The sequence below is a fragment of the Hippoglossus hippoglossus genome, chromosome 15 (assembly GCF_009819705.1).
Source record: "Hippoglossus hippoglossus isolate fHipHip1 chromosome 15, fHipHip1.pri, whole genome shotgun sequence".
NCBI classification, from domain to species: Eukaryota; Metazoa; Chordata; class Actinopteri; order Pleuronectiformes; family Pleuronectidae; genus Hippoglossus; species Hippoglossus hippoglossus.
This window is the reverse complement of record NC_047165.1, coordinates 5,568,371-5,594,056: the sequence shown is the minus strand read 5'-3', so window position 1 is coordinate 5,594,056 and position 25,686 is coordinate 5,568,371. Positions and strand designations below refer to the sequence as shown.

The 25,686-nt window shown below is 44.2% G+C and overlaps 1 protein-coding gene across 11 annotated transcripts in view; it reads left to right on the top strand.

The window, feature by feature from the left end:
* The window catches only part of LOC117775458 (girdin-like), a 61,167-nt gene that overhangs the window by 1,810 nt on the left and 33,671 nt on the right, over window positions 1-25,686 (top strand). For all 11 annotated transcript variants that reach the window (XR_004616268.1, XM_034608599.1, XM_034608594.1 and 8 more), the window contains exons 3-4: window positions 10,010-10,118; window positions 23,167-23,236. Coding sequence is in view for 10 of the 11 variants with exons in the window: in XM_034608599.1 (XP_034464490.1) it covers window positions 10,010-10,118; window positions 23,167-23,236 (179 nt within the window). In the remaining variant the exon portion in view is untranslated. The remainder of the gene's footprint in view (window positions 1-10,009; window positions 10,119-23,166; window positions 23,237-25,686) is intronic.

Genomic DNA, 25,686 nt, shown 5'->3' with positions numbered 1-25,686 from the left:
TGGATTTTCACTTCTTTAAGAGATTTTACTGGGTCCCACTTTAATGGGACAACGTCTTGCTTCAGATTCTCCCACCTGAAGGTTAGTTTGGCAGATTGCACAAGTCTCTCTTTGCATTTGTACCTGTGAAGAATTGACTTAAGCATGTAACGTGAACTGTTTTGAGAAGGATTAAGCTGGAGCTGTGTTGCATGAGGAGCTGATTAACCCGACGGGCTATTTCCTGTCTCTGGTTGGTGTCCTCTTCCTCCTCCTCCTCCTCCTCGGCCTTCTTCCTCTGTCCTCCACCTCCCGCTGCTCGGCCGTATCTCTCTCACAGGATGATGCTTTACTCCAGATTTCAACCATACCTCTTCCCCCCTCTCTGTCTTGTTTTTCATCCTCCCACTCATTCGAACTGCTTGCAGACTCCCAGAGGACTCCCTCCAAACAGAGAGCGGTGTTTAGGGAGGCCACTGCAGGTTTAGTTGAACAAGCAAGGGCGTCTTTCTCTCTTCCACAGGCAGCCTCCTCAAACCAGTGAAGAAGTCAGCAGTATTTTTAGAGTATTTTCCACTGTGTGGCGGAAACCAAGCGGAAGGACATGAGAGGGACGGGTTGGATGAGCGAGAACGAGGCAGCAAATGATTTACCGAAATGGTTAAGAACCTTCAACGTAAGAGGGAGTGAAAAAGGGTGGCGTGCAGAAGTTGCGGAGCCACATGGCAGCTCCTCAGCTCTGTGTATTAAGACTAAGATGTGTGATGAGACACTCAGTAGGATCTCTGCCTGTAAATAGATGGAATGAGCTGGACGGGGGTTTTCTGGGGTCGGTCGAGTGCTCCAGCAGAGGACAGGGGACGCTGAGCTGAAACGAACTGTGTCTGGCTTAGTAATCGCCTGACAGGATGTCGGGGGCTTGCCTGTCACAGCCAGCTCTGTGTGTTTATATTTGTGTGTGCACTTTTCTGCAGGGCTTCTGTGTCTGCGTGGGAGTGAGTGAGTGAGTGTGTGTGTGTGTCTTCCCCCCCGCCCCTGTGCATTTGGTTTTGGACAGAGGCAGCTGTTGGTAGTTGTCTTGCCCGGCCACCCTCCCACACAGAGGGCCTACAGTGTGGGTCAGATGTTATGTTGGTGAGACTGCTCTTTGTTTGCCTGCTTCCCTTTACCAGCTCTGTGTGTTCACCTCCAGCAGCTCGGCTCAGTTAAACAAAACAGACCGTGTCATTAGCCAAAGTGTATGTTAGAACTCGTGCATCTGAACCTGGCAGGAGGCTTTGAAAATGGAGACATCCACGGAAAACACATGTCGTATATTTTTCACAAGTCCTGCCCATGTTATATAGAAAGTTTAAAACAACCACAGTAGACCAAAATGCTGAACAGGCTTAAAAATACCCAAATAATATGAAATATATGTAACAACAGAGAATAAATACGTTGAACATCATAAATTGAGATTTAAGATATTGCACCATAGCAGATGAAATCAGGGTCTTTAACTCGACTCAAATTGAAAGCCAGCGAGAAGAATTGAGTCTAGAGAAATGATTTAGAAGTTTCTAGGGTCTGAGCGGTTCGGCTATGAAGCGATAAGATGTTCCAGAGATAAGGAGCAGCCTCTGCAAAGGCCCAGTCACTTCTACTGGTCAGAATTCAGTGTTTAAAAGGCAGAAATAGGCAGTTTGTTCACATTTTAAGCTGCGTGTTGACTGGAAGAATAAAATGGCTGTGAAGTCATTCCTCCCTCCTGCCCTCGAACACTGTTGCTCATTAAAAGAAGCTTAGAAACCAGGTGAGTTTTCCACCTTCTTTCAAGAGCTGTAGGTAATAATCCCTGGGGTTTGTATTCACTTTCATTCTTGGGCTCCCAAATGAAATGAAATGAAATCAAAGTTGTTTGTATTGCCCATATTCACAAATTGCAATCTGTACAAGGTGGAACCAGGGAGGGATCCACCCCCCAGGACAGACAGAAGTGCAATACATGTCGTAAATGAAGAGGTGTATAAATGTTTAAATCCCTTATTTAAAAAAAGAAAATGTCCCAGAATCACAAACACCTTGAAATATGTTGTTCCGAGTGTTACTCGAGATCCTGCTGCTTTGCGATTGATGCGTTGGTGCTGAAAAGTGTCTGGCTGTGTCTCGGCCTCGTGCCAGAAGCTGTTGTTTACACCCTGAAAACACTCGATCTCGGCACCGGTAACACCGACTGGGAGAAAGAAACCGTAAGTGCTGCCAAGAAACTCGCTCGGCTTCCAGAGTGGATGATAAAACTAAAAAAGAAATATTTTTGCACTCAGGCTGGAGAAACATGAGCTTTCCACATTTTTTACTGTTGATGGCAGCTGTCGTGTTGCAAACTGCAGTGTTACAGGGCGAGTGGCTCCGTGTGACACTAAGACACAGACATGGCAGACAGGCTGGCAGCAGTTGTCGTCAGGGCAGCACGGGAGGGGGAGAAAAAAAGAGAGACCCCAGGATTATCTAACGGTTTGCTGACACCCAGATGGCACCACTGCCTCCTCCTCCTCCTCCTCCTCCTCTTCCTCTAGTGACTGACATTACCCAGCCAATTACATTTCCTCCTCGCTGCTGTCAAACCAATTACTCTTTTCCCGCTCTGCAAGTGGGGGCCAATTAAATTTTGGTCAGAATGACAAGTGTCCTGTTGAATTCTTTGCTTTGCCGGCAAATCTGTCGACTGTTGAGTCAGTTTGTGACCACGAGTTATATAAACGAGGAAGTTCATGTGTCCTGCGTGATTTTTCTTGCATGGTCGAGTAATCCATGTTCAATCCTGAGAATGAGTCACGAATGGATTTTTTGCAAATTTTCCTGCAGAGTGCTCATGTGAATAGATATAAAACATGTGTGGTTTTACACGCAGAGAATGCAGCCATGCCTGTTGTGAAGGGGAACGTCTCTGTCCAGGCACATCTTTGCATATCTGTAAATCTGTCTGAATGGTTTCACACTCAGAGGATGAATATGAGTAGAAATGAGGCGAAGCCAAATGTCAGATTCCAGCACATTGCCAACCTGCATATTTTCTTCTGCAGACGATGTTGCCTGCCAGTGGTTGTCTGTCTTGAAGAGGTGAACCAATGAGTCAGAGAATATGCAGCTACACTGACTCGTTAGTTTTTTTTCTTCTCAAGGCCACATCACAGTGCATCCACTGTGTGAGGTGATTTAAACAGGATGCAGTCGTCAGCGCGCCTGTCATCACTTCCTGACTTGACAGAATTGGCTTTTCCACACAAACACGCTCACAAATTGACCGATGGGCTTTGTGGAAGAGTTTTCATTTTGACAAACGAATGCATTGTACGCACACTATGGTTTGTTGTTTTCTGTCCGATGCCTCCTTTTATTCTCTGGGAATCGTTGTTTCAAACATATGGAGGCTACATAAGGTCTTGTTGCTCTAGCAGAATATTCTGAGGTTAGAAAAACCATCTGTCAATGTTTATTACTACAGAAAGAATCCAGATACGGCCACAGACACAGACACAGAGATGTTTGAGTCAGATCTTTTTCTTTTTCTTTATTATTATCTTTCATTGATTCTTTTCTACTTTGAATAAGACCTGCAGGGCTCTGAGGAGCGAAGGGGATGAAAGTAGTGGAGGCGGGTTGGCGCATGAATAATTTTCCTCAATACAAACAACAATGTTTATGGAGCTCTTCTTTAGAAATAATCAAGCAAACGTCATGATTGAGATTGAGTTGATAAATATCTTTAAGATGCCACTTGGATGCATTTACGATGATGGTATCGGAACATCTCTTTTTTGCTGTATCTCCTTCCTCGTCGTTCCTCTTCTCTCGCCTTGTTTTTCTCCACCCTTCACTTCCTTATCCTTTCTGATGATCTCTCTCCCGTTCCTTCTCCTGCTGTTTCCCTTTTCTTCTTCATCTCTGCTGTTCCATGCCTCACCTCTCCTCCCCTCCCTCCTCTTTCTCCTCTCTCCTTGTTTTCTTTGAGCACCACGCTGAAACCTTTTGTTGGATGTTTCGAGGGCTAGTTACCGCAGATTCCAGGGATTCCAGCCGGACTGTAGAGAGGAAGCAGGCCGAGCTGCTGCTGAGGGGGTGGGCCTATTCGGTCCCCCCCCCCCCCCTCCGCTGCTGCTGTTTGGACCGCGGGGTCCACAGCTTGTAGAAGCAAACATTAATCTGCCAACTCTCATAATCATCTTTGTGTCGTGGTGTCCTCGCTGTATCTGTCGGGCGGGAGGATCAGAGTCGGACAGGAAACAGCAGCTGTGACCTTGAGAGGACAAAACTTTAACAAGGCTATGATGATGTGAAGCACTCGAAACTTCAGAACCGAGGATGTGCAGCCCACAGGGACCATTTTAGGACTTTAGATGCAGCTTTCCATTAGGTTTTCAGCTCTGGTTATTCAAAATCAAAGGGATTTAAGCTGCATTGCTAACTTAGGATACTTTAAATCAGTAGTTCTTATTTATTTAACTTAGAGGGAACCAGGCCTTTATTTGAGACTGAGATGTTATTGGAGACAGGTGGTTATTTGTAGTTTCCCCTTCTTTATATCTGATTATAATTGATCTGCCTGTGTTAATTTGCTGTTGATGCAGTTTGCACTTAATGCAAACTCAACACTTCCTCCATCTGCTTCATGTTACAGGCCCTTCAGTGGCTCGGGGGGGTTATAATCCCTTCTGCTCCCTGGAGGAAATACATCTGCAGGAAGTGTTGAGTTCTCATTAACAGCAGCTTAACATCGAGAATATACAATCGAGTGGATTTAATCTGTGACGAAGTTCAATATATGTGTTAATAAGAGGAACTGGGAGCGGCAGAGAAGTGGCACCATGCTATATTTACTTCATGAGCCATTATAATACTGAGTGCTTTCAGTACAAAGTGATGCATGTGATCAACCTGACACGAGTGGGTCCAGCTGCTGTCCCTATAGAGACAGTGGGAAGGTAAAGGAATGGGAAGAGGCCCCGAGGAAACAGAAGGACAAAGACGGGGGAGAAACGAGTCCATGTAAAAGTCGACACACGGAAACAGGGTGATGAGGCTCCACATAGCAGTGGTCAGATCCCCGCTGTTTACATTCTACAGTTCCCAGAGGAGAAGGGGAGGAGGGGTGAGAAAATAGGATGTATTCATCATGAGGAAAAACTAAATATTGACATACCTGCAATACCGAACAGTTATTTTTAAATAACAGAAAGGCAGTGGATGTAAAATGAGAGTTGATGCTGTTCCTCTGCAACATTTGTATTTATATTAGTAGAAGTACATTTTATTCATCTTAAGTGTAGTTCCTCTCTAGTTGGATATGATTTGAAACTTCAAATCATATCCAACGTGTGTTAACGTGCACTTAAGTACAGTACAATACAACAGTAAACATTCAAACTAACTTGAAGTATTTCTCTTTGCGTTCATAATTTGATTTATAGAACCCGATTACACTTAATCCCCTTTGATATCTCCGGATATTTGCAGATGAAGTATCCTGTAAATGTCAACATAAAATCATCCCTCCATCCATCATCTATACCCCTTGTGTTGTGTTGTGAGTGGATGACTTGCTCGTGTTGGTGTTTTGCCGTGTTCTAATTTGTGGATGTTACTGAACCACCCACAGAATTATCCTGAACCGAACTGTTAACCTTGGCACGGCTTCTAATAAGAGCTCATCCTCCTGAGATTCCTCTGACTGTAGCTGTCTGGCACGAGTGTGTGTGTCACATATGGAGGCACCAACACACACACTCCCCTGCTGTGTTTGGACAGAACAGCTCATAAGCTCTATCCCAAGCACGTGGCCAAATGTAGCATGAATTCTCTCTTTTGTGTGTGTGCATTTAGCCTACTTTGTGAGTGAGTGTGTGTGTGTGTGCCTGGCTGCCCATGCTGACTGTAATGTAGCCTGTCATATATAGGTTAGCACTACTCCCTAACCTACCCAGCCCATCGAAGCCGGGCGATGGGAGGAGAAAGCCCGCGGGCCCGAGGCTCCACACAAGGCTCCGGTGCCCATCGACAGCATCGGCTTATTGACTCGCCGTCTGGTCGACTCGCTGACTAGTCGTCTGCCTTGCTGGCTGTTTAGCCGGCTCCCGGCCTGTCTAGCCTTAATCTGTTTGTCTATCTCAGGTCGACTTTATCAGCAGGAACAGGGAATAAGTGGGATTTTTGACTCCTGTTAGCGTTTTAATCCGCCTGCTCCTCCGCAGGGGGCGGATGAGCACGTGCTCATGCTTGTATGTGTGGAATGAGAGTCGGGGCCAAAGAGGCGACGGGTGAAATTTATAGCGTCGCCCCGATGTTGTTGTCGTGTCGGCCATGTTCTCGGCTGACTGACTCCGATTGTGATGGAATGTGTGAATGTTTATATTTTTTTCTTTGCCGTTCTTCTCTCTTTCAGCCGCGTTTTTTCTCTCACACACACGCAGATCGTTCAGCGCGTCGCCCTCCTCGCCCTGACAGGATTACAGCCTCCTCTGTGCTTTCTAATTAATGGGTTAAATAGACCCCCTACAATGGACCTCCAAAAGGGGCAGAGTGTGTGGAGGGGAGGGGCGGATGGGAAGGTCACATGACTCCTAATTTAGACCCCTATTAAAAAGAACCCTGTGTCCATCTGATTAGCATGAGTGTGTGTGTCTGTGTGTGTGTGTGTGTGTGTCATGGCCGAGGATGATACAAAGCCTAATTAACACGTCTACACTGCAGCCAATTGACTCGAGACCAGCTTTTTCATTTGAAATCCAAAATTCTGTGAGTTTTCTTTATTCTATGTGAGACCTACTGCGCTCATAACTAAATCTAGGAGTGAGCTACTGAAGCAATATTCCAGAAAAACACTGCTTCCTGTGAAACGGATGTACGTTTTATCAGTCTCAGTAGAAGCAGGGCAGCAGCAGCATGGCTAATTGACCAGAAAGCTGCTATTCAACCAGAAGTCCCCTGTGTCTGCAGGCAGCCACCAAGCCTGAACGTCCTTTAACAAGATGAGGAATCCTTCACCTTTGACCTCCTCTCTCAGACGGAGCCAGACAGATGAATATGCTTAAAAGAAAACCGCGATCATACACTGCCTTTGCTGTATATCAGGATTGTTTGAGCTGTACACAGATGCAGACTTGGTCGTGCCTTTCCGTGGTGCAAGAGCACAGATGCAGACATGCGCACACACACATGCATGACTACACATGTGCTACACTGCACATGCATGCATGCATACATTCACAAGCAGCCAGGACTCTCCTCCCCCCTACTTGCAGCAGCATGACCCTTCTATATAGGTCATGGGATGCACAAGCTTTGAAGTCTGAAGTGTGTGTGATGAAAAAGAGAGTTGCTCTCAAATAGTGTAGATGTTGGTCCCTGTACAACATCAACTGTACATGAGAAGTGTTGTTTTTCTGGAAAACCCCAAATCAAATGTCTCATGAATAAATTACCAGTATAGTCATTTTTTTAAAGGAGCACTGGTGGGATTTCACTGTTTCCCTTCCCATTTCTGTTGGGTAGATGAAAGATGACACTGTCACAACATGCTGCCTCCTGTGTGCTAGAAAACAAAGGATATTATGAATTATCATAACTAATACATGTTCATATGCCTGTTGAATCCACAGACTGTTTATTTAAGATTCAACTGTGACGTTTATCTTGATATTTGAATGTATAATCAAGCAGTTATGTTAAGAATTGCACTGCTTTTTATTTTACTGCTTATTTATCTTTGTGCATTTGGATGTAATGATGTTACAACTGTTTACATTGGAACGTGTCACCTGTAACTAGGATTCTATAAATTTCTTAGTGGTTATTATTAATTAATTTGCCTCAACCCACACAGAGAGCCAGGCCTTCATAGTGTTTCTTCAGCTGTGACAGCTGGTCATCAAAAATTCTGTAATCGTTTCAAATAGATGATGGAATTTACAGCTGAACGTTTCCCAAAAGAAATCATATGGTAATTATTTCGATAGATTGTGTTACGATTGGGGATTTTCGAGGAAAATAGTAATTTTTGCATTACATTGTCATTGAAGAAATATAAAAATGTGGTGGTCTGCACCAAACAAGCCTGTCCCCTGTTGTCTGGAGGAAAGTAATCATAGGCTGTGACATCTCTAACACCCCAGTGCTTCATTTCTATAATGATACATGAAGGATTTACACCGAGTGGGCGATTTGTTTAGTTTTTACGAGGGGGAATAGTCCTTTAACCTTTTCAAAATAAACTGCTGATCCCAGGATTTAGTTAACAGCAGGACCTACACTCACCTGCTCACACAAATTCTCCTCATGCACACGGAGCACTTTCTCTCTCTAAGGGGGGGGGGGGGGATTATATATAAATGTTCAGCTCCTGCTGTTTGGATATTTTACTTATTTATCATATTAGGATTTTGATCATACTTGGATAGAACATTTATTATGGGATTTACTTGGAAGTTAGAGATCTGCTAGCATTGTTGCTGAGGCACATTAATCCTCACTGGTGTGTTGCTTGGTCACTTAATCACTGAAGCTGGGTTAGAAATAAGAGCCTTCTTCTTTCTTTGCATCCTTACTTATGGACTTACTGATTTCCTCCACCTCACTGTCTCACACGGTTGTTTGATAAGTTTGTAAAGTGTCTGCTACTCGGTGAAACCACGTCAACCACCTCTGTTGTGTAAAGTGGGCAGTCTAGGAAATAGGAATTTCCCTCAGGGCATCAGTAAACATCACATTAAGGCCACAGGTCTCATATAGTGTTGGTCTGTTTAACCTTTCTCTTGTAAATATGCAGAACTACCACTTGGAACACGCTCCTAGTTCAGCTACACCGTCTGTAAATTTAGTTTCTTCTTTTGTGAAATAAGGTTTGATATTCTGACGGTGATTGCAATATATATGCAAATTTAGTTTGTTGTAGGTAGCAGCGTTTGGGGAGGTGGTGCTGCGTTAGCGTGAGGAATGTGTGAGCCTCTATAAAACATGTTGACACCCGTGATAACATCGGCTGTCATGCATGCTCCTTTTTTAAAAGTCCCTCGGGCGACACACATCAACACACAGCATCTGTATTGTACGAGAACCAAGACGATGCCTTTTGTGTTTGATTGAGACAAACGAGAAGAAATGGAGTTCATGAGAGAATCGTTGACCTTATTTCTGAGTTTAGATGTTAACTCCATCATGAAAACCCCACTCAGTAGAAGTACAGTCTGCAGAAGGTGTCATGCAAAAACAGAAATCTATGATCTAATTGTTCAATACAAATATAAACGCTCCACAAAAGTGTTGAATTGGATTAAGGCGTTACTTAATTTGCAGATCACACGAGCCACCAGATGAAAAGAGCAGCTTCTCTATTTCTCTGTGGTGTCTTTAACACGCTTACGACACATAAACAAAGAGCCCATTGTCACTGTGCTGCTAATGATTTCAGTCAAACACACGCCCGTCCCATCGCACACGGCAAAGCAGCGTTAGACTGAGAAACACACTGAAGATGTTTTCAGATGTGAAATGAAAATATCTGGAAAGTGGGTCCAAACATTTTCTGGAGGTGCAGCAGGAGATTGTCTGGGTCAGAAAATATCTGGAACATTCAGATGAGTTTAAGATGCAGGAGGCGACATGATGCTGGTGTCGACCCTAATCGTCAAAAGCTCTCAAATCTCGTTGTCTTTCCAAGTTGACATCTTTTGTTGGTGTCTTCTACAGATATTTATATTCTTTTTCTTTCAGTTTTGCATACCTGAATTTTCCGCACATGTTCCTGCTGTATTCTCACATGGGCTCCACTCTTACATTCTACCAGGGGGGAGCCAGGAAAAGTTCGGGAAAATGTCCAGAGCAACTGACTCAGACATTTGCGATCTCACATACAACCCCTCTGGAAAGATTTCAGGAAACTATCTGTGCATGTCTGAGAGCAGCCTTAGAAACATTAGCTTTAAAAAAAAAAAAATCTGTCCAGATCTTCACTTACCTTTGCTATAAACCGTGTATGTCATGTGTTTTTCCACAGAAATCCTAAGGCCACGGTGCAGAGGACCAACAAGAAAGTGAACAATGACCCCACACTGCGCATCCAGAACCTCTCCATTCTCATCAGGCAGATTAAAGCCTATTATCAGGTAAGACGTCATGTCTCACATCTCGATGAACAACTCGTGAAGCTCTAAATTCAGACTCTACACTTATGCCTGACCCGAGCTGGTCCCCATTCAAACATCTTACATCTTATGTTACAGTGAAGAAACACACGGCTTTCACTCACACAGAAATGTGTCCACAAGCATGTACCACATAAAGACCTGGCAGTAGAAACAGAGATGTATTTGCAGATATGTGTGTGTGTATGTGTTGCGGTATCATGACCCTGATCCAGATGTTGGAGACGGACCAGTGAATATACGGAGGAACCAGGAATGTGAAACACTGATGTGGTTCTGCTGATAAACGTCTCCAGTTACTTTTCTGTTTTTATCTCTTAAAAAACATCTCGTGCTCCGTTTCCCTCCTGGATGAGGATCTTGATCCTTGTCTCAGCCTCGTTGTGGATTCAGTTTCTCAGTTTTACTCGACAGACGACTGAAACTACAGAAAGGAAATCACATCATTTGACTCTGTAGCTTTCGTCAGAGAGATGTGAAGGAGGATGGATGTGTATTTCTCAAAAAGGCTTCAGACGTCAGTGTTCTAAATGTTAATTGACATGAAGGAAAACGCAGAACTACACTACAATGTACAGCGCGGGTTTTGGATTTAGGGCCCAGTCACACTTATATGAATGTGAAGCGAATATCGTGGGTCAAAGTTCACCAAAGATGAAATCCATGCGAAGCCACGCTTGCGGCTTGCTGCCACACTTTGACCTTGTCCTTCATCAACTGTCGCTGTTGTGCAGCTGTTCCGCTCATTGTGAAACCCGTGAGCTCGGCGAATTAAAGCGACGCAGAGAGAATATGATTCCGTACGTTTGCTGCAACAGGGTCTCGTCTGTGTCTCTGATTACGAGGAATCGAGCGTGACCCGGCACGCTGTTGCGACAGTGCAGGAATGTTATCGCGTTAAAGCAGCCACACTGACACAGACACAGATTTCCCACACTTTAGACTGAGGACTGTGACCCATACCCTCAGGGCCTGTTAATTATCATGTAGCACTGACACGAAGAAATATCAACTGGTACAATAATGAACTGTAAGATGACTTTGAGCTTTTAGACAGATTCTCTGCAACTTGATAGTGTTCAAATAACCCTGCACGGTTCTTGAGGTTTTTCTTTTATAAATCTTGCTATCAGGCGAGGACTGTCGGTGATTGGTTCGTTGCCGTGTGAGATCTGGTTTTTCCTTTTTGGTTCTGAAAAATCCTGTTAATCACTCCCGGGTCATCTTATTTAAACAATCAGCCTATTGTGAGGACTTTGACGTTATAAGCCCTCAAAAGCTCCACTAGGCCGACGCAAGCAGCCGGCTGAATTATCTCTCTGTGGAGTCGCCGGGTGGGTCAGTGACTCCGCTCGGGTTAAGTCGTGACCAGCAGAGTTGGTGGATGATGAGATGACGGGAGGGGTTAAGGACATTACCGGGGGCTTCGCTGTGACACTATTAGCTGCTACGGGACAGACCCTGTGTCTTCACTGTCCTGGATCCAGCGTATCTGTTGTGTTTTACCTTTTAACCAAATTTTCATGGAGAGAACTTGAAATGGGCTTTTTTGGCAATGAATGTGTGTGTACTTTGCAAATGATTCTGCATTTTTAATCCCATTTTAAAGTTTATGATTTTGGTCAGTGGACAATGCCCTGAAAGTATCTGTATTATTGTTTGCTGTGGCCAAAGTTACCAATGCAACCAGATAGTTTTCCCCTCTGTTTGATAGATGTGTTGTTATATGAGGAGGACAATTGAAGGTTGTAGGTGTTGTTTTTGAGGATCTACATGCAGACCTAGAAATACATCATTTATTTTTGCAGGATTTAACCCATGCTACTGGATGATCCGGGTGGTTAAGCTTCGCGAGTCAACAATCTCTTGTTCGTCGACAGTCTTTCTCTAAACTTCTGTTTGTCCCTCCGTCGCTCTATTTGACCTCGTGGTCACACCATTGTTCAGGCCCATATGTCTGCTCTGCCTCACAGAGACCACCTACAGGTTAGAATCTCTGCGTTCCTTTGCTCGGCTTTGTCTGCCCCCTCGAGGGTCTTTTATGGCCTCTGCTCATCTCTGAGTCTGTCAGTGAGCCGGTGATGAGATGGATTAGCCTGTTAAAGTGGACATTTTATTGTGTGTGACAAAAAACCCTGTCATGTCATGTGGTTCTTGATTACACAGGGTAATCGGTATGTCAGAATTTGAGGTTTGGGTCATGAGGAGAGTTCACTTTACAGATGGGGCTGGCTGAAAAGGGAAAGAAATTACACTAACATACACATTTTCACATCAGTAGATATTGATAATTATAATTATAAAGACTAGTTTTTGCCACAGAATGAAGGTTGTGGTGTTAAACTCTTCTTTATGGGCAGAGAATGACAAACAGTTTTATATCTCCTCACAATGTATTATTTTAAATTGGACTTTAGTTATATTGCCGTTGATGATGCCAGGTTCTCTCCCACTATGTCAAAGAAAGTGATCAAATAAACTCCTGGATCTGACCCTTTGTCCAGGACTCAATTTGCTTCTTTCCTGGCTTATGTCCCATTGTTCCACCCGAGTTTCGTGGAAACGTTTTAAGTAGTTTTCCGCGAAATCCTGATGACAAACAAACAAATAAACCAACAGACGTGAGCGAGAACGTAACCTGCTTGGAGGAGGTAGTAAAAACCACTTAAAGTGTTAAGAGGCTGGATCGTTTGAATCTAATCAGAGTGAAGACTCGGACTCGGATTATAATTGTTCAGAAGTAGGCTAAGACACAGAGGCGAGTTTTACTCGGGAAAGAGACGAACAGATTATCCATCATTTGATCGTCAGTCTACCGGGGACAGAGGAAAAACATGAGATCCACGAAGCAGGGCTGCATTAATTCTGTTCTGTCATGCGTACATACAGCTTCATCAATGTCTGCATATGGTCCCTCTGTAAGTCTAATGGCTTTGATATATGCTTCTGTCGTGATCTCTTTCTTTCCTGTCGTTGCTTTATCACTCACCGGTTTTACGTTTCCAGAGCCATATGGAAGAAGACATTCAGGTCTTAGGCTAATGGATTTAGCAGGTTTTCAATTTACTGCAGCGCTCAGCACTTTGGAAGAGGGGTCCGAGCGAGTGGAGGCCTCGCATGGTTGGTTGCTTCAAGTGATTTGATAACATGCTCTCAGTTAAGACTCTTCTGATTTAATCATCCTGGTAATCTTATATCAGAATGGGTTGGAAATCACCGATTGTATGTCCACAGAGAGAAATGTTGAGAAAGCATCGAAGTAATGCATCGACATGAGCTAAGTATGTTACAGTAATGCTCTTTAAACATCTCTGCACTGCCCATAGAAGCGTTGAGTCATCTATTAAATCCCCATATTTCATTTGGATTGTCTGGGGAGGAGAAAAAAGAGGGGGTGGGGGGGGGGGGGTACACCTAATTGAATTGGAGCGTCTGATGTCGAGAGAAAACCAATTCATTAACCTTTGTGAACCATCTGAGTCCGACACTTCAGGACCTTTCCTCAGACTCCCTCTCCTCCCCCGTCCTGTACAGTGAATACTTTTCCACTCACCCCCCCCCCCTCCCTGTCCCTTCGCTGCTGTACGAGATGTAATACTGTGTGTGTGTGTGTGTGTGTGTGTGTGTGTGTGTGTGTGTGTGTGTGTGTGTGTGTGTGTGTGTGTGTGTGTGTGTGTGTGTGTGTGTGTGTGTGTGTGTGTGTGTGTGTGTGTGTGTGTGTGTGTGTGTGTGTGTGATTTTCCACATGGGCGTCGTTTGGAGATCTGCTTTGAAGCTGTGAAAACGACGGGAAAAGACGAGAAATTCAATAACAATGGTTCTAATTTCATTGTGTGTGTGTGTTGGAAGTAGATTGCGTAGGAGTCGGTAGATGTCTAGACAGACTGATTTCTGGATATGGTGTACAGATCAAGGCCGAGCAGCTGTTAACGTGTGTGTGTGTGAATCCATTTGAACATACTGTGACATTTTACTGTTACAAATATGCACACATATTAAATGTGGTTCCATATTTTGAGTAATGTAATTATCACCCTCCTGCCTCCAGAGTGAGATATTAACTCCTCCGGTTCCTCTGTCGTCTCTTTCAGCATTCGGGGGGGGGGTTGTAGTTTCTCCAGTGGTCAGTCCAAATATACGCTGGGGCCTCCTTTTAATTTAGTGGCATTGGTTTGGCATTCTTAAGGGGGGTGTAATAAAAAGCCTCAGCCAGCTGAAGTAAACTTCTTTGTGCTTTTACTGGCTCTTCTCAAAGCTTCCTAAGTGAATCCCCTTTATCCTGGTTTAGGAAAATCAGACTCCGAGAACATCCGTTGCCAGTCGATGTCAAAACGTCACTTTCAAACTGATGGGAAAGAAGAAAATGGCTAATTTAGTGAGAGAGTTTCTTAAAAAAATCTGTAAGCTCCTTCACTGTCAGCTGGCTGATTGGTGTGCAAGTACAGTGTAGTTATTTTGCTCTGCTGCCATCTTTTAGTGGAAGTTTTCCATGTTACTCTTTGGAATAAGAGCGGTTCTGTCCTCTCCGTGCCACTGCTTGGGTTTGGGGTGTGGCGTGAAGGCTGGGAGCTCTGTTCTGAGGGTTTAAAGGGTGACAGAGGCCACCATTCATGCCGGGCCGGCCTGGCCCCAAAGAACTGCGATGTTCGTAGGCGAAACTCTGAGATTGGGTCACGTAGGATATGATATCAGGCTTTTTTAAGCTATTATCATCTGTAGACTGTTATCACAGAGCAGCATGGGAATATTGTGATGCCTCTGGGAACTAAAAAGAAAGTTTCACCGTCCTTTAGGGGAAAACAAGCATCCTTTCTGTCCTTTCTGTCAAACTCAAATTATTGACCTTGATAAGCTTGTTTTTTTCTCATCTGCTCATTAAATACTATGAATTATCAAGTGTTATATGCATTTTCTGCAAATTTCCTTCCAAATTAATCCCTCTATATAAAAGTGTTTAATTTGGAAATCCCCTCTGACTCTTCTTCTCTCTGTCCCTGTCCGCAGCGTCAGTCGTGAACAAATCAGTTTAGTAGGGCATGTGTTTGGAGCTGCAGGCTAATCTGTGTTGTCATGCAGACTCGCATGCTTGTTAGTCTGAATGCACTGTTGATGACGCTCAGCTAGCTAACTAGCTAACTAGCTAACCACAGAGGCAGCCCATTTTGCTCTGGTATAAAAACATATGTGTTTGTTTTGGAGAATTTATAAATACTTTGGCTGTAAGGTGAGAAAAATGCAGAATCATAAAAATATAAAAATTTGATAAATGGCCTCATTAATAATTTGGCACCGCTGTAAAACATCATCTTGTTTCTGCCAAAGCTACAAACAAGTTTACGGATTCCTGTCATTTACACAATTCCTCCTGAACACTGTCGTTTCTCTGATCTCAAGCTGGAAGGGACGTCTTCTCCTAAATGTCACCGTGGTGTCATTTGCTGCTGTTGGCCTTCAAATGATCCTCTCGCTGTGAACAAGCACTCACTCATCCTGAGACACACACGTGCACATCCCCACTCATTTTGTTCATGTCGAGCCGTGTTCCTGTTTACGTCCAGACCCACTCTGCACTCGCGTCATATAATCACGGCCTCGGATGGGAACTGAACATGGCCTCACCGAAATAACACAGTGTGGCTGTGTCTGCGAGAACGTACTTTGTATGTTTGTGCATGTGCCGGCTGGGATAAATGACATGTGAAGGGGAAATGGCAGCAGTTATGATGTAGAGAAAGTTCCCATATGTAAAAAGGATCTATTTTTAGGCAGCGAGCAGAGTCGATGTATTAAGGGGAAGCCAGAAGCTGGGTTCTTCTTTTCCATCACTGAACCAGAGCACCGGGCGGGGGGGGTTGAGTCTGCAGTAGCAATGAGTCCATGGTAGAGGGAGAAAAATAAAACGTAACTTTAAGATTCAAAGTGTAAACTGGTTCCAAGGTGTTCATGTGTTTTTTCAGCAGTCACACCTTCATAATGCAGCCATTCATTTCTTATGCCACTGATCCTTTGAGGGTCACAGGCAGCTGGAGCCAAACCCAGCTGACATTGAGCGAGAGGCGAGGTACAGCCTGGACAGGTCGCAATATTATATATTTAACTAGCCTAACATCTCACAAACATGAGGCCCTGTTACTAAAATTACCACTTTATTAGCGGTTACTCTCACACTGTGGAAAACAATAATCGCAGCAGGTTGGTGAGTTCACTACTATAAATAAATTAAACTGAATTTAAAACAAGAGTCGAAAGAACAATCGGCCTCATTTGAATGACTCAGAATGATGATGATCTCTGAGGTCCAGGTTTGGCAGGTTTGGCGCTATGATGTGAATTATGGCAGGAATTGGTTAAGGTTATAGGGATAAGATTTTGGTTCGGCTGTACAGTCAAAGGAAGCCAATCCAAAGTCCGAACAAAGATGGCAAACCTGTGCGTGGGTGAACTGTCTGAAGCGGAGCCCCGAGGTGATGCGGTGGGGTTGCGGGGGGGGCTGAGGGGTTGTACTCCACCCCCCCCCCCCCCCCCCCCCCCCCCCCCCCCCCCCCCGCCCCACCTGCCTCCACCTTTGTGACACGAGCAGCAGGATCAACCCGTCCACTCGTTCGGCTTCAGGGCTCAGTTGTAAAAAGCACTCTAGCTGACAGATAACAGCGCAGGACAAAAGAAACAAGGTCCTAATGGCTCGTTCTCTCCTCCTCCTCATGTAATCGATGATCTGTCCATCTGGACCTCGACCGCTGCCCCTTTTCATCGGAGTTTACTGCTGAGTCGACTCAGCTGAGAGCAACTGTTGGTTTATTTCCTTTTGTTTTCGTCGGGGCCTAATCTAATTAATTGGCTGTTCAGCAGCCACACTGGCTTTATTTTCTAAATGAACTTTTCTTTTCATTTGCACATAACCAGTAATGCTGTGATAAGGAGGATGACTCATCCATTGTTCATTGTTGTTTTGTTAAAAGTTTTTGTCGTTCTGCTTCATTAACTTCATTTAAAAAAAAGAAGAAGGAGAACTGGTGTGAGAATGAAAAACATTTATTTCGTCTGTGAGTAGTGATTTATTGTGTTATTACCTGAGCCAGGGAGGTGATGTGTTTGTTTGTTTCATAGCAGCATCACACAAACACTACTCAACCGATTTCGAAGTATGAATATCTTTAGTGAGACACTCACTCTTGGGATCATCGTTGTTTTCCTGTTAAAAAACAATTCCTTTGTTTGAATAAGAGTAAAGACTAAATCAGAGCATAAGGACCCATCCAATAAGCCACGGAGTGAGTTCATTACGACGCTGAACAGCAGGAAAAGCTTTGTTTGCATTGATCGTGTTCGTGGGGATGTAGTGAGATCAGGTGTTAAGTGGTTTCTGTGTTTGTGTTTGATGAGAGAGAAAGAGGAACCACGCTCCTTCCCATTGTTGGTGGTAATAACCTTTTCAAGTTCATAATCTCTGCAGCTTTTCAGCAGGAGAGAAGTCCGCAGTGCTAAAGCCAGGAGAGAGAGAGAGAGAGAGTGTGTGTGTGCGTGTGCGTGTGCATGTACACACATGAGGGGCTGAACATGTACTGTACTGCGTGTGTCAGTCTCACTGGTATTGGGAGAATAAACCCATCTCCCCGTTTCTATGGTAACACTCCATATCTGCGGAATGGGTGTGTGAAGGCTCTCAGGGTTCAGGCAGCGTTTGCACAAATACACACGCACGCACGCATGCACACACACACACACAGACCCACACAGACACAGCAGTAGTACAATTAGTCCCTTGTTAAAGCTGTGGTGGTAGCGGAACTTGTATTTGGGTGGATAGACTGGTTGGAGGTGTGTGTCTGTGTGTGTGGGAGTGTGTGGCTAGTTTAACAAACAGGGCTCCTGTGAGACAGAAACACAGAAGCCTTATAACGTTTCCACTGACACCTCTTTAATACAGACACACACACACACACACACACACACACACACACACACACACACACACACACACACACACACACACACACACACACACACACACAGTAGTCTACCAGGCTACTGTCCCCATCAGAACAATACCATCAGTCAGGACTTCCCCATTCTGCCCACTTTTAGCTGAATGAGTAAATTCCATTGTGTTTGACAAGCTCTCCTTTTAAACGACAGCTCTTATGTCCAAATCGTCTCCGTGGGATGGAAGAGGAGCCGGCGTTTGAGGAGCTGTGAATCCTGCTGGAATCAATAATACAGCAGTGTAGTGTCAGGATGGGGGGGATGGGGGGAGTAAAGGGGAAGATGCTGAGGAGAGGAGGAAGAGAGCAGGAGGCAGCTCGGTCATGCGTGACTGGAGTGAAAAATGATGGGATCAAAGCTGCGTCTCTCTCTCTCTCTCTTTCTCACATTCTTCTCTGTCCCCCTCCATTAGTATTTCTCCTCCGTTCCTCCTCCTCCTCCGCCTCCTCCCTCGCTCCCTCTCTCTGCGTGAATATTGGCTTTTTTTGAACATCTGAATGACCGGCCCCCATGTGCAATGATTAGATTGTGAACTTTAAAGACCGACAGTGAAAAAGCCAAGGACGTTTCTGCTGTCACAGCTCCAGCAAAGCAGGGACGGCTTTCTATAGGAGCGCTGCATGTGTGTGCATGTGTGTGTGTGTGTGTGTGTGTGTGTGTGTGTGTGCAGCAAATCACCATGACATGCTCAGCGTGCTGGTGGCTGGTCTCTCTCTCTCTCTCTCTCCTGCAGTGCCCGTCATGTTTTATGTATGAGAGCTAAGCCTTTGCCAGTTAATCCACGAGGCATATTAGTCGACTGTAGTTTAACTTTGTTAGTAGCCCGCAGCTAATCTGCAGAGCATGTTATTACCCACATGCCTCAAACATACAGTACATTTGACTAGCAATGTATTTGCTAGGCGCTGTGACGTGCCTGTTTATCTGTCTTTAAACTGTAAATTCATGTGCAAAAAATAGATTTAAATAGAAGTAGAGCCCAAAGCTCCACCAGGGCCCAACTGTCCCTTTGAATTCAATTAAAATTCTAAATTTTCAGCAAAATCCATTAATTATTTCCTAAGAAATTGGTGAAAATGTAAAAAAAAACTATAACGCAATGTTAAAGATAGTGATTCTTGGATCCCACCTTTTGCCCCCAAATTGTATATATTCTTTCTTGGTTCATGTCCCATTCTTCCACCTAGTTTCGTGAAAATCTGTTAGATGTTGTGTAAGTATGCTGCCATTCAAATAAACAAACTAGACCTTATGCTACATGCATTTAGTCTTTATTTCTAACAGTTCCAAGCCAACACCAGACAAAAGGAAGAAACCCTGACTCATGAGCAGCTCATGATTTAGAAGGGAAGGAAAAGTGATGCTGAGTGAAAAGACAGGAAATCTGTGGAAATGATTCATTTTCAGGGTGGAACAAGAAACAACACCATCTGTTTGTGTAAAAAAAAAAAGTGATGCATACACTGATGCATTTACTGTAATGTTGCTCCCTGTAAACTTAAACTCTTGAATCGCAGCTGTTCAAAGCCACAAGTGACGACTTGAAATGTCGTCACTGCGTCTCTGGGTGGCACGAAAAGAAAAGTGTGTGTGACGGCCTGAATGCTGCGCTGACACAGCAAACACTTGGTGTCTTTGAAGGGGACAGGTGGGAGCGGTGGTCAGAGGTGGGACAGGTGGTGTGTGTCTGTTTGTGTCTGTTTGTGTTTGTGTGTGTGTGTCTGTGCATAGTCGTGTGTTTCACCCCCGTCTGTCTGTTGGTTTGTATGTTTGTTTGTTTATAAGCAAGATTTCACAAAAACTACAGGGACGGATTTCAACGAAAATTGGTGGAAGGATGTAATAAAAAATGCTATAAAGATTTTTGGTACTGGTCCAAATCAGGGCGTGGAGCCAGATTCTTTTTTTAGGGGACTGTTACGCTCTCTCACTGCCTTTCTAGTTATTTTCTATAAAGCTTAAGTTGCAGTATTGTATACATTGGCACACTGACATGTTTTCTTTAAATATTAAAAGACAACAGCAGAGACAACCTGAAATGTCCTGAGTGACTTTGTGCCGTCGCAGTTTTCTTTGTGATGCAGCTTCTGGTTTCTTCGCCCTCGTCTAGTTTTGGCAGATTTGGCTCAGACTTGCCGTCACGCGGTGAATCGGTCGTCTCTCTGTGGCTGTGCTGATTATCCTGTCTGACGCTGGTGATGAGTCAATCGGCCTCTTTCTCCGGAGATTACGGCTGTTTGGTCATTTTAGACTGGAACTGCCTGATATTAGTCATCAGTGTTATTATGATCACACTATATCACCATCATTATCCCATTCATGATATTTATACGAGTTAAATTCTGATCTCATTTGTGTATTTGATACATATACACAGGTTTTTTCCAAGTATGGCACCATATAAACCATAACCTCTGTCTCTACACACACACACACACACACACACACACACACACACACACCAGTGTAAACAGAGAGAGAGATGGATGGACATGGCAATTGGGGTCAGTGCTCTTATCACCACTGACAGGAAACCATGGCAACCACGCTCCTAACCTAATAACCAAGACTGACGACCCCTGCAGCCCAAACTCTGACCTTCACCTCAGGTCATAGAGGCCCGTGTGCGTGTGTGTGTGGAGGTTAAAGCATAGATCTGTTTGTGAGGAGTTTGTCTTCTAGTCTTCATCTTCTTTGTGTTTCTAACAGTGGGTGTTATTTGTGGGGTTGGGTATCGCTTGGCAGTAACACAACTACAATAATTTAACACTAAATAACAGTGTCAGAGCTTAACACAGCAAAATACTTCACAATCCTGATTATATGAGCAGGGTCACTTGTGTCTATGTCTATAGAAACTGTAAAACTGGACAAACATGAAATAATACAAACACTTAAACTATAGCGTTACACATGTTGTTGTAGCTCCTTGTTTTGTCTAGCAGGCTGCGCTATTATCGGCCTGAAACCAGATGTGAGTGATCTACTGAACCATCTGTCGCCTGCTTCTTCACGTCTCCCTCTGTAAACCGGTGGTTTTTCTTTTCTCTGCATAAAATCAAACAGGCGACAAAGGTTTAGACGACCACAGGCGTCAGGGTCTCCTCTGCTGCCGGCTCTGATAAGGCAGATGTAGGTAGAAGTTGTGTTTGCAGCTGTACGGAATAAATTTCACTCGGCGTGGAGAAACAACGAGCGTGTGTGTGTGTTCCTCAAACACGAGCACATTGAGCTCAAAGGAAGGTCTATGAGAAATGAGGGGGAACTGATTTATGGTTCTGATGAAAATCTTGAAAGAAAGAATGGTAATTAGACATTTTATTAGCTCGCAGCTTTGGAGTCGGGAAACGTATAGAAACAGTTTCCAACATCTGCATTGATGTGTAGTTAACTTTATGAGTTTATGACCATCAACTTGCTCTGGAATGAACTGTTAGAATTCTCCTGTTCACAGAACCTGGAAATACCAAATATATCATCTGAAACAGGCATGAACAGTTTGTGCAAGGACAGAATCTCAGATCTTTACATAGTTTGACTTATTCATTCAAAGAGAGGTGTTGAATCTCAGACAATAGTATCTGGAATTCAAATTCTATATATATATATGCTTGTATTTGTGTTTTTATTTATAGTTACTTAAAATAAAGTTTACAGTTAAACTGTATAACACCGAGCCTCAAATACATTTCTTTGACATATATCTATATCGGAAATTCTGGTCCAAGCTCTGTAAAGAGGCCTCAGGTAGTCTACACAAATTCAAGTTATTATTATTTCTCTCAGAAACATGGAGGAATACAGATAAGAATTATACTAGATTATTGTGAAATTGCATTAAAGCAGCACAGATGTTCCTCAGTAGTCAACACCTTCCTGTGATGTCAGATTTCCTGCCCCGTGTTACCTCCACCATGAGGTAATGCAATATGTATAGGGCAGATGGTTAGAGGGGGGGGGGGCTTTCCCAAAACCCCTTACTTACTTGTATAAACCTCTTTGTCGTGACTTCAGCACTAACCTGCACAGAGTAGTTGAACCGTGGCATCAGACGAGTTCAAGCTGCCATCAGGTACATATGAAATATTCAAGTGACCAAAGCTTCACGTCTACTAAAAGAAACTGGTTTATACGACTCTAAAGGTGAAGACCATAAGAATATTTTACCAGTCGCAGTGGGTTTCCTCGACCTTTTCAAGTGAATGCACCGTCGCTTGAGTAATGAATATATGAATGTATGTCATTTGTTGTTGCTGGTAGTTTTTGCTGCAGTGCCATCAAGTTTAGAATAATTTGTCATAAACCAAGGACATCAACAGTAATTAAGTCCTTCCCAGCCTTAGTGTGTGTGTGTGTGTGTGTGTGTGTGCGTGTGCGTGTGCGCGTGCGTGTGTGTGTGCGTATGTACACTATGTCTGCATGAGTGTTGTGAATTGCAGCTCATGGTTTCATTTTTGGTTTACATGATTGACATGTGAATGGAGGGGGCCCTGAGGCAGAACCCTAACCAGCAATTTAACCCACATAAATACAACTGTCACTCACATTGACACACACACACACACACACACACACACAATTGATACCGTTAGTGTCTGTTTACACTTTGCCCACATTAGACCACACAACTTAAACCTCAGACCTGCCATTCACTCATCAGTTACTATCTGTGATTGGAGATCGTATTTCGTCAGAGTCATGACGATCGTTGCTGTAGTGTTGTATTCTGTTACGGTGAAAAGCGCTCGGACGCTGTCGAGCAATGAAAACCAACAAATAGACATTTCAAATGCTATAATGATTTTATGAGATGAATTTTTCATTAACACGTTGACCAAGCTCACACAAATTCACAAAATCCAACGATTGACAACCTTGAATAATTTAATGTAGATCTTTAGGCTTAGTTAGCGTCATGAAAACTGTATTTCCTTGTTTATTTTGATCCATAACTCTTTAAAAACGAAATATTGTCCCTTGCTTTCTCCTCCTGACCTCTTTTCTTCTTTGTGTCTCTGTGTGACAGGAGATTCTCCAGCAGTTGGTCATGATGCCTTTACCGAACGTGCTGGTTCTGGGCCGGAACCCTCTGTCTGGTAAGTGTCAGTCTGCTGAAAATACAACAAGCATTCATACCTTCTTTCCAACATCCCTCCTGTTGAGGCGTAGGAACATGAAGCACACAGATCACAAAGAGGACATCGTCTCTCAGGGCTTTCTTCACGTCAACAAGACGAGACATTGGAAACAAAACTCTCACCACATGGACATTGGAGCCCAAACCTGTGGACTTCAAATTCCCTTTTAACCATTTTACAGCAGAGCTTTGACCTTCTGAACGGAGCACCATGTTATTTGATATGTCTGAGCAGCAAACGTAGAGCTAAGTATTTTGTAAAAAATACTTAGAGCACCTTGAGCCAGGCGAGTTTTCCAAAATACTCTAATCTGACCATGATGAAGCCTCTGAGCAGAGACGACTAGTAACAGGCCATCGTTCAAGATCATGGGCATCTCACTAGTTTGTGAAGATAAAGGATTTGTCTGGATGCAGAGTTGTGTTGCCTCCCAGCCCACATACATCATTTACTGGCACAAAACCACTTCAAGCTTACCGGGTTGCAGAAACGTTCATTGCCCTCGTCTACTTCCCTGCAAACGCAATTATCAGCTCTTCAAAGTGAATTGTTTCCAGTCGCAGCTGCCGGAGCTCGTTGAAAGATAACTGCACCTTTTCCAGCAGACCAAATAGCCTCTGAATCCCTTTTTCCTCCCTCAGCTGCCACACTTTCACCACCAGCCTCTGCTGATACGTTTTGGGCTTTTCATCACTTCTCAGTTGTCACAGTCACCGGTTTAATTTTCATACGCCCCCGCCGGCACCAAGAGTAAACAGAGGAACAAAAGGACGCAGCACCGAGCACACTTGCATTCGTGAGTGTGTCATTGTGTCTGATTGTGTTTCTGTTTCGTGCAAGGATGAATAACGTGGCTGTTGATTTACCTTAGAGATAAAAAACAAATCTACCTCTGTTCTACCAATGAAACAGTAAAAAGATGTTTTCATCATAAAAAAAACAAAAAACAATCCTTTACGCCCAATTCATGCTTCTGCATCGCAGCTATGCACGTAGCCTACGCACGGGGCCGAGCATTCATATTTGTGTTCAGGTGTGTGTGTAAGTCGCGCTGCAATTACACAGCTGAAACGCTAGTGGCGGGACAGTTTCTATGCTGGTGTTGAGTGTCTTCTGGTTTCTGGTCCGCTTATTAACAAATTCTCTGGTGTCTCTGTCCTCTGGCATCTCTGTCTGAGCTGATAGATGTTGAAGAGCAAGATAACATTTCTGGGGAGGTGCACGTCAGGGTACGGCGTAGGGCTCTGCGTATGGTACACATCTACGAGTAGGCTACGTCGACAAGGACACCACAAAAGTTCATGGCTATTATGCACCAATGGCAGTAAGTTCATTGTGCGTCATAACGTCAGACAGGAAAAGGGGGAGGCGTCAGTGTCCAGACGACCAAAAGAAGAAATTGGCGTGTTCAGCCGAGTGTCAACACTGACGATAAAAACCTGAATCTACTGCACAGTCACTTGACCCAGAAGTAATTATCGATTTTCTCTATTCCCATTAGACACAAAAGTCAAACGTTAGTGGGTATTATGTTATTTCATTAATTTCTAATCACTGTGGAGCCGATGGAGATTCAGTCATTAACAGAACTCGTAAAGTAACATCTACTGGTTGAATATGTCATCGCCAATTTTACAGCCCTACATATCTGAACATCACCATGGACAGCACCTTCCAGATCTACAGCCTTAAACATGGCTGAGGTGATAATCGTGGAGTGAATTGAAAAGTAAAGCCCGTGCAGCTGAGAGCGGAGGGCAGCTCGGAGCAAGTGGACCAGGCCAGAAGCATTAGGCTGCATTCCTCTGGGTTCCTTCTGCCCTTTACCCTCGAGCTTGTCAGACCATCAGTCAGTCAGCCACTAAGTCCGACCAGCGGTGGCTGCGGCGTCTGGCTCTGTGGCTGCCAGCTGAAAGTCATCGGCCATGTGGCTTTTATTATGCTCTCATTAAGGGGGGGGGGGGGGGGCAGGGGACGACCCTGCGTGTGTGTGAGTGCATGCACGTGTGTGTGTTTAGTCGGCGGATGGGGGAAGGGTCTCTTCACAACGCTGAACAGTGGGAATGCACTGTAGTTGTGCCCCCACCGCCCCCCCCGGGCTCTGATCTACCCCAGTCTGCCTTGTATACACATGCACAGCGACACACAGGCCCTGTTTATACCTGGCATCAACCCCGCATGGGGACTGTCAGTGCTCTGGGTCTGGAGCTGCTTCATTCTTGCAGTCAGTTGTTGTTGTTGTTGTTGTTGTTATTTCATGAATCTGGTTTGCATCTGTTATAAAGACACAGCAATGAATATATGGTGACTGAAATAAATCATTTACTTCTGTACTGAAGGAAAACGCAGCACAGACAACAGATCACCGGACTAAAAATACCTGGAAAAACTTCTGGAATTTCCATGTG